At 37.9% G+C, this 9,765-nt stretch overlaps 1 protein-coding gene across 1 annotated transcript; it reads left to right on the top strand.

Annotated features, from left to right (window-relative positions):
• The first annotated feature begins 4,188 nt into the window (after positions 1 to 4,188).
• tpbgb (trophoblast glycoprotein b) lies at positions 4,189 to 6,478 on the top strand. The gene has a single exon (XM_058393886.1). The coding sequence runs from the start codon at positions 4,752 to 4,754 to the stop codon at positions 5,895 to 5,897; it is 1,146 nt and encodes a 381-aa protein (XP_058249869.1). The 5' UTR covers positions 4,189 to 4,751; the 3' UTR covers positions 5,898 to 6,478.
• Positions 6,479 to 9,765: the final 3,287 nt, after the last annotated feature.

Here is a 9,765-nt window from a genome sequence, read left to right as displayed (position 1 = left end):
ACTGCACACCAGTGCACAAAGCAACGTCCATAAAGACATGAATGAGTGAGTTTGGTGTTGAGGAACTTGACTGGCCTGCACAGAGTCCTGACCTCAACCTGATGGAACATCTTTGGGATGAATTAGAGCGGAGACTGTGAGTCAGGCCTTCTCGTCCAACATCAGTGCCTGACTCACAAATGCGCTTCTAGAGGAAGGATCAAAAATTCCCATAAACACACTCCTAAACCTTGTGGAAAGCCTTCCCAGAAGAGTTGAAGCTGTTACAGCTGCAAAGGTCAGGCCAACTCCATATTACATTAATTTGCATGTAAAGGCAGACGTCCAAAAACTTTTGGCAATATAGTTTATAAGCTGCAAATGTGTGCTTAGTGTGACTGTGGTTAGTTTTTTTTTTTTTTAGTCAACTTTGAAAACATAACTAATCGTTAAACTAAACGTTTTTTCTCAGTAGGTGCCTTTCGAAGTGATTCTCAAAGAAATAAGCACTATCATAAATGTTTTGTGCAATAAATAAAATTCAATCATATAAAAGGGGTGAAAAATATGGCTGCTTTTTTGTACCTAATAGCATTTGCACTGTTTGGGCTAGCCTTGGCACTTACATCACTCAGGGCTCAAGCTGGGTGTAAATTGAGCCCACCCACAAGCGTGTTGACAAAGACGTACCGCATTTACAGGGCCAAGCAATTGCTGAGCAGTAAAGCAGGAATGGGGACAGTATGTATAAAAGTAAAAAAAAAAATCTGCTGGGAATAAAAATATGTTTTAAAAATGTGTTTACTGTGCGACTCAGAAAGGCGTTACTCATAGGAGCACATCATACTGGAACACTTCAAGTATAATAATCCTATATATATATATATATGTGTGTGTGTGTGTGAAGTCTAAAATAAAAAATAACAGGCATTTAATAAGCTACAGTGTCAGTGCAAATGTATTCATACCCTCTTCCAATGAAGGTGTCCAGTTACAGCTTTCCTTGTTATAAATATTTTTATGAAGCAGTATAATGAAATGCAGAAATGTTATTCTTCCCTGTTCAAACAAACAAAAAAACAAACAAACAACTGGACCCTGATACAAACCCTTGAGCTAACTTGTAATAGGACAGTATGCAGGACATGTCAACCTCCAGATTTAGGAGTTCTCTAAAATTGGCTGAAATAGTTCTTTATGTGATCAGTCAGTCCAGCAGAGCATTTCTGGAATAGGCTCTGGATCCACCGCAACCCTGACCAGGATAAATTGTTTAATGAAGAAGAATGTATAAAATTCAATCATGATTTCTTAATGAGTGTCCTTGGTTTTGCCAGGCTTGCCCTGCATATTGCCAGGCAGAGGACAAACCATTAAAAAGGCCCTCTGTAATTGAGCTATAACTATAATATAATATGACATTCTATGAGCACACATTTTTTTGTGCTTTTGACTTGCACAAACTAGTGTAGATTAACTAATAGCCAGAATTCCCTATATACTTGTAAGAAAAATAAAACGATGAGGGTGTCGAAGATCTTAATGTAGAAGTTTATTGCAGCATCACAGTGACAAAATACATAAAGTACTTTGGGTTCATCGGAGTCAAAAAGAACGCAGGACAAATCCTGCTCAAACCTTTTATACAGTGTTTCCTGTGTGTAATTTAAATGAGTTTCACTTTAAATGTAAATTAGTGTAAAACTATGTATTCCCAAAGGACTGGATGATACTGTCGTCTAGCCAGAGGTCCTTCAATGGTAATCACGGTCACGTACACCTTGGCGAGGTATTGTTCTAGGTGTTATCACCCAAATGGTCGGGCAACACTAAATGGTAATCACGGTCACGTATACCCCTTTGTTCAGGGACGGTTCTTGATGTCTTGCTGCCACTCCCAGACTAATAATTGATTGGATTAAGTGTTCTAAATGTTTGGTAAGGCTGCTTTAAGCCAATGTAAAACTACCAAAATAGATAAACTGGTTTGAATTAAAGATATTTCTATATGATATGTAAGCCTTTTGGGGAATGAGCTCTTTCAGACGTGTACTGTGGAGTGGAATCTGGGTTGAGGCAGTCTGTAGTTTCTTACATACTGTAATTAACTGTCTGTAATTAGCCACAAAATTCTCACTGTGGAAGCTAGTACCTGAAAATCCCAATGGACTGAACCAGAAACGTACCTGATGATTGGCAAATAATACAGACTAGACTTTGACCATCATGGTTTTTATCAAACAAACATATTTCAGAGTCCTATTCTGAATTAAATTGGACTTTTAAACCCTCCTGAGCCCCTCACCAGACACATGCCTTAAACTTTACTGTATTCTGTTTTCTTCAAGTGTTGTAAGAAATATCTGAGTACTTAATACAACAATTTAAAAAATCATAATGGCATAATGAACTCTGCATCATCAAGTGCAATACATCTTTACAAGCACTCTGTCTCGCTTCTACATTTCACTACTCTTCACAACAGTTTAAGACTCTGAAACACTCTTGTTCTTAGGCTTAAATGTCTGCGTAAATTTCTAAGAATGACAGCTAACAATTTTTGACTCTAAGGACCAAAATTGTACTTTAAGAGTCTTATTTATATATATATATATACACACACACACCAGCCCTCATCTACTACCATTAGTCTGGCACTCAGGGTAACTGGGGCCAGAGTTAGAAACAGTATGAGTCAGAATGGCGGATGTATTAGGATGTAATGGCAGTAAATCAACCATATAAATTGCTCATTTATAAAAAAAAAAAAGAAAGGAAAAGAAAAAGTATAAGCATACTTGTGTAATCATTTATTGAATAACGCAAGAATGTGTTTAATATGTTTAATTTATGAATACTAATTTATCTTCTATTTAAACAGCGTAAACCACGGATGCATACGAGTAGGAACTGAAGATATTTGCTTTCAATCATTCATCTTTTGGTTAGGGATGCAGGTGACATGCATGATGCTACAAATGCATTTTTCTGGGATATTTTACATGCAAAGGTAAACATAACACTATGTAACAAATTTTTACTTTTTTCTTGTTCCTGGGAAATAAGAGTTATTTCCCCATTCTTTGTAACCCAAATAAAGAGAAAAAACCCATCTTAGCCATGAAAATTTGCCGACTTCTACTTTAATTCATCCCAAAGGTGTTCTATCAGGTTGAGGTCCGGACTCTGTGCAGGTCAGTCAAGTTCCTCCACACCAAACTCACTCATCCATGTCTTTATGGACGTTGCTTTGTGCACTGGTGTGCAGTCATGTTGGAAGAGAAAGGGGTCATCCCCAAACTGTTCCCACAAAATTGGGAGCATGAAATTGTCCAAAATGTCTTGGTATGCTGAAGCATTAAGAGTTCATTTCACTGGAACTAAGGGCCCGAGCCCAACCCCTGAAAAACAACACCTGAATTCAATGATTTGACTTTTGGCAATATAGTGTATGTATAAGCATGCGAAAAAAGAAGCATGTGCAACAACTGGAGGATGGGGATCTTACCAGCCATAAAACTTTCTAACCATTATCCTTATAAAACATTACACAGTGTACACCAGACTGCTATTTTATAACATGCCATGTATTTTATTGGTTTTATATTTATATATATATATATATATATATATATATATATATATATATATAATGTTTTAAATCTTTTCTTTGCACTATGTCTTTGCAGGTGCTTTTGCACAATACACCTGATAAGGAACGTAGAGAACAAAAAATAAACAAAGCAATAGACATTTTATACAATACCTACCTTAAGAGTTTTGGAGCAAACTTTCTGTCTGATGCTTTCCCTGATAATAAATGAAAATAAATAAAAGTTGATTTGTCCCAGCTTACCTGAATTGATCAATTATGATATGGAAATGTTGAAGGCAGGGGAGATTATAACAGTAAATTCACACCAAAAGTAAAGCCTTCAGGCCCGGGTCCTGAGCAGTGACGTTTGTTTTCCGACAATCTCTGCCAATAGAGACGGGTTAAACGATTTTCTTCAAAGAACAGTCTCTTTAAAAATGAAAGTAAATAATAATCAGACGAAAAGGTGAACAGGATGCTAACATCTCGAACCACATACTGTAATCTTACACCTCACTTCACACTGGCTGTTTTGCATGATTTATGGTTCTTGTGGCGTCGTTGTCGTCGCCGCCGTCCCCTACCGTGCTGTAATGGTACAGTCCAGTGAGTGGTTTGGACGCGGCTCTTGGGGGAGCGGAGCAGGAATCTGAACTCGAGAAGAGTCTGCTATGTGTCCAAGGCGCTGACATGAACATCCGAAAAGAGCTCAGAATTCATCAAGGAAATGAAAAACTCAAAAGTTTCTGGATACGCATCACCCCTATCCAGCGACTAAAACCTGAACATTTTACAGACTGGAGGTGAATTTTGTACAGCGCGAGAGCAGTAGGCTTGTTGGAGATTGAACTTTTTTTTTTTTTTTTGCCTGGACACAGGAATGAGTGCGGTCAATGGTGGAGCTGGACACAGAGGAGGATTCACGGCGGGTATGTGAATTTCAGAGCCGTTTGAACAGGTTCCCTATGATCTGTGCTATTTGCATGTTGCTTTTGTCAGTAACTACGTAAGACAAAAAAAAAGTGGGCTGAGAAGAAGTGGAAGGAATGAAAGAAAGTGTTCACCGGAATTTCAAGCAAACCCAAAAGGTGTAGAGTTCAGACTTGTGTGCATTTGTGCAAGCGTTAGTTTCAGTGCAGCGGTACTTTTCCTGGCAGCAGTGTAAAGGCGGGCAGAAATGCGTGCAGGAGGCTCGCTGCGGTTGCTGTTACAGAAGGAGAAGCAGGCCAGGCGGCGCGTCTCCACTCCGTGTGTGTTGCTTTTTCTTACATGCTTTGGCACTGCTGTGACTCTGGAATGTCCTCACAAATGCGTGTGCACAGGAACAACAGTAGAGTGCAATCGCCAGAACTTAACATCCATCCCACAGCCAGTTCTACCAAACACAACGACCCTTATCCTCACCGGTAATGATATATCCCGTCTAACGAAGGAGTCCTTTCCTGTACGCCTGGACAATTTGGCAGAACTTTATCTGCAAGAAAACCGAATAGAGCAAGTGGACCCTGGGGTGTTTGACAACTTGCCAACGCTCCGTTTGCTTGACCTGAGCAACAACAGAATCTTGAATTTTAGCCGCGATGCTTTTCCAGAGAACAACATGCTCCAGGTCTTAAACCTGAGCAGATCACTTTATAACTTCACATATGCTGATGTGTTCTTTAACCTTTTAAAGCACGGGGTTCCTAAACTTTCCGATCTCATCCTGGCAAACAATGACCTTATTGTCCTTCCAGAGGACATGTTCACCAGCTTATCTCATCTCACCACATTGGACCTGAAAAACAATTCGTTAGTTTCAATTAAGAATGTGACTTTTCAAAACCAAACACTTACTCGTTTGGACCTGCGGAACAACGCCCTAAAAGAGGTGTCTAATGGGACGTTAAAGGAGTTCAACCAAATACCTGGGCTTCAGCTGTACCTGCTGGGAAACCCGTGGGTTTGTGACTGCAACCTTAAGGACATGGTGATGTGGTTACAGAGCTCAGATATTGTTGTGGACAAGCAGAACCTGACCTGCACTCATCCTGAAAATATGAGAAACAACCAGCTCTTGCACTTGAATCATTCAGAGCTACAATGCATCGACTCTGGAAACATGGAGGTTACCCTCGAGACCTCGTATGTCTTTCTGGGTATGGTGTTGGCCCTCATTGGGGTCATATTCCTGTTAGTCCTTTACCTGAACAGAAAAGGCATCAAGAGATGGATGTATAATATCCGTGATGCATGCAGGGACCATATGGAGGGCTACCATTACAGGTATGAGATCAACTCAGATCCACGCCTGGCCAACCTCAGTCTTAATTCGGATGTGTAAGGAGGTGTGGTGCTTGGCCGGACATAGGGAAAAGTTTTTCCCACAATTACGCACATTGACTCAGCTCCACATTTGCATAGTTTTCACAAGCTTATACCGTAATTTGCAGTTTGCCATGCCAGCTAGATTAATTGGCGTCTGCTGCGGTACACTCCGCATGCTATGTTATGGTGTGTCTTGTTTAGATGTCGTTCAATGCTTGCATGAATCAAGAACTCATAAAGGTACATAAGTGCTTCTTTCTTTCTTCTAAAAGAAATGTACATGTGATATTTTAGGACAATGTGAAGTATGATGCAAGGATCTCTTTAATGGATGCAAGTTGTGCATATTATCTTGCTTGCAAAATGACTGAAACAAAGAATTATACATGTCTTAAATCTCATTAATGCTTGACTTTTTCCCTGGAATAATAAGTTACCACATTTGCATGTGTTTATGTACTTTTTCAGTGATTATCAAATCATAATACTCACATTTAATTATTACAGCTATCCATTTTTATATTCACAATTGTTCCATGGACATGGCTCAAGTTTTCTTATGAATATGTTCTGCTGAATAAAAAGGTCTTGCATTGATCCCTCATCTCCCCTCTGATGCTTTGAACTCCAGAGAGGAATCCAAAGCTGCTGGAACAAGAACAGGGATTAGTCGTATTCTTACACACACACACACACATGCACACAGTTACATGTATATAAATAAATGAACATTGATTCTAATTAACCATTATGTGCTATTATATAATAAATATCTAGCATTTTATGTAAAATTCGTAATTGGTTTATTCTAAGTGGTACCCTGTATATTACTAATAATGTCTAGATAGAAGGACTGTAATTTAACTAATAATTTCCTAATAATAATTTTCTAAAACATGCTACCCAATTAATATTTGCCTGTTACCAGAGCAGGTCGACACCGTGGAACTGGAGCTGCTTCCTGAGACAGATTTAATAGTCAGCATTTATTAGTGTTTTATTCACATTTCCTTTTCAGCATCTCGGTAACAGCTTTTGTTTAGGCATCTGGGTAGGAGAAGATGTGTTCGAAAAACAGTCCTTCAGGAGTTTGACTGATCACTGAAAGGGAAACAGGAAATTTTCATCTTATTTTCACGTTTTTGTTTAAGCTCTTGAAGTGGATGTGTCAGTAATGCATACTGATGCACAGCTCATATTTCAGCCACTATCCAGATACAGAATTAATTTTTATAAAAATACATAACTACTATTTAAAAATCTAAATTCTTACAGTATCCACTAACATACTACTACAACCCTAGTGGATAAGGTGTATATTATTTCTTGGACTTGAGTTTCCTTTTAAGCTTAAAATTTGCTTTTTATTGAAACCACACTACACCATTCCAAAACTAGATTTACAATTTACATGCTCCTAATAGTCTGTAAAAACTGAGATTGTATATAATAATCACACAAATGTACCATTTGGGCTTATGTTTGAACGGTGAAAAATGGCAGAAGAGGATTTGTATTTAAAGAAAATAAAATATATTTTGCTGTGATCAAGAAGGAATATGGTGGGTTCATTTGTAACAACAATTTATTTTCAGCTCATTTTGCCCTTCCTTATATATAGCCTCTAGGTGAAGTGAATTTGGCCAGTTAAATTGATTTAATAAATGTAAAGAGGTAACAATATGGGTGACCATGCAAACGCTCTACAGTAGCTACAGTAGTCTGGAGGTGAATTGTATTAAATTGTGACAAAAAGGAACGTATTGTCCTCAAATAATTAGTCAAATAATGTAATTTATTAAATTTAATTTTATTAATTCAATTTTTTAATTAAAACAAAAGTGCAAACACACAGACATCTTGGTCCTGAAATGCTCCTACTTCACCATCTTTAGTGGTGCACTGAAATGTTTATGTGATGCTTTTAACTAAAGATAACAATTCATTCTTTTCAGTGCTTAGTGATGATTAATACTTGATGAGTCTTTCTTTGTCTGCTGGATTGTTTGGACATTGTAGATTGGGACCACATGTCAGGTTTAAATGTAATGACTGAGCCTGAGTTTTGGCATTACTTTGGTCACTTGGAGAGGGGAAAAAAAGATTTTTGATTATTCATGCTGTGAGTCAGACCTTTTTATTGCATGTTTTGTTCTTCCTGGTTGCCAGGAGTCTCTCATATCTCCTGTAAAGCTGCTGAAACTGTAGGGGTAACACAATCTGCTCTGTCCATAGTGTTATGCTGCTGTGGAGCACTGCCTCCTTTTACATGCCCAAAATGAGTGACATTCATGGCTTATGGAAATGCTGTTTTGAAGCTTGTCCCTGGAGCCGCATTGACTAACAACTAGCAAATAAGGTCATCTCTATAAGCTGACAGTAGGCCCTTCAGCTTATTCTTTGAAGAATGCCCTAAAGCTTGTTAAAGCTTGACTCTTGGTTCTGTCCTAAAAACATGGTGAAGTTATTATGTTTACGTATGTTTGTGTATTTTATTCAGTGGATTTGATATCCAACTATTTGCATTTCATTTCTGATTATTATTCAATTTCTTCCTGTAAAAATGTCATTTCAGTTCATATACAGTGTATACAAGCTGACTGTTGATCCTTTTTTAGTACATGTGTTAATATTTTCTTTTATTACAAACCTGAATAAAGGACTTTAATTGTCTTATTACTGAAAAATCTTTTGTTTGAAACATCTTCATTGTTTGAAAGTCCACTCTCACTCTCCTTCTGCAATATTGATCTGTTACTTTTTTGTTTGGTTTGCAGGTTAGTGAGTAGAGGCTGGTGGTTATATAAAACAGTGGCTCGTTGTTCTGAGCGTAACAGAGCGGTTGATGACCCCTCGAGGATGGATTACTCCGTCCCCAGAGGAGAGAACCTGGGCTTCCCTCTCTAGGGGCCATACAGGTGCTCACTATCTTCTGTTTCTACCGCAACCATTCCGACCCTGCTGCACTAGCTGTGTGGCAAGAGACCCAAGGTAGACTTTTATTAACAAGTTGGAACAGCGTAACTCGGCCATGCCTGCCTGAGCAGGTGTAATTAGAGAGTGAACAATAAAGCATTGTGTAGAAGAGTTAGAAGTGCAGTGGAAGACACTAGAGACCCCAGTCTCCTTATAGTGCCTATTAAAATTCCAAATAGACTAAATAATCTTACAGACATGCTGTCAGTTTAGATAAAAATATTTTTTTGATTTTTACATTTAAATGCTTTAAAATAGCTGTTTGTAGCTAGACCTAAGCATAATACGGTAAGGTAAGTAAATATTGACAGGGGCTAAAGTGTTGTACATACTGCATGGTGTAAAATGTTATCCATTATATACATTTATACAAAAATAATTCAGGGTTGACAATAGTCCAGAGTAAAGGTCATTTCACATAAGGATGTATTCAGTAATGACAGACATTTCACTTTCAATGCCTCAAGAAAATTTGCTGATTCACAAGTCTGAGCCTCAGTTCTCTTTTTGCAATGACTCACACTTCAAACAACATTATTTTCATGAGAACTTGATAGTAACATAATAATAATAATAATAATAATTTTATTCTTTCTCAAAGATGTGGTGTAAAATCATAGCAATTAAAAACTGTAATTAAAAAAACATTATCTTTATTTATTACCGTCAGACTACAGCAACCCTATTTTTACCTTTTCCCATCGGTACTTACACAAGCTGCACCTGCACAGTGGATATAAAAAACAATCAAGCACAAGCAGGGCCATAGAAAAAAGTTTCAAAAGTTGAAAATTTGCCAAGAAGATGGAGCATGAGCATACGGTCCCTGTGCTGTGATGAAGATGCTGAGGAAGCGAAAAAAAAGAAAGAAAGATCACAGTTTCAGAACGGCATCGTTTTGTGGGTTA

This window comes from Hemibagrus wyckioides, linkage group LG01, assembly GCF_019097595.1.
Source record: "Hemibagrus wyckioides isolate EC202008001 linkage group LG01, SWU_Hwy_1.0, whole genome shotgun sequence".
Taxonomy (NCBI): Eukaryota; Metazoa; Chordata; class Actinopteri; order Siluriformes; family Bagridae; genus Hemibagrus; species Hemibagrus wyckioides.
The sequence above is the reverse complement of the archived record's forward strand: the minus strand, read 5'-3'. Positions and strand labels throughout refer to the sequence as shown.

Coding starts and splice junctions, on each gene's coding strand:
- tpbgb (XM_058393886.1), top strand. CDS start 4,752: ATGCGTGCAGGAGGCTCGCTGCGGTTGCTGTTACAGAAGGAGAAGCAG.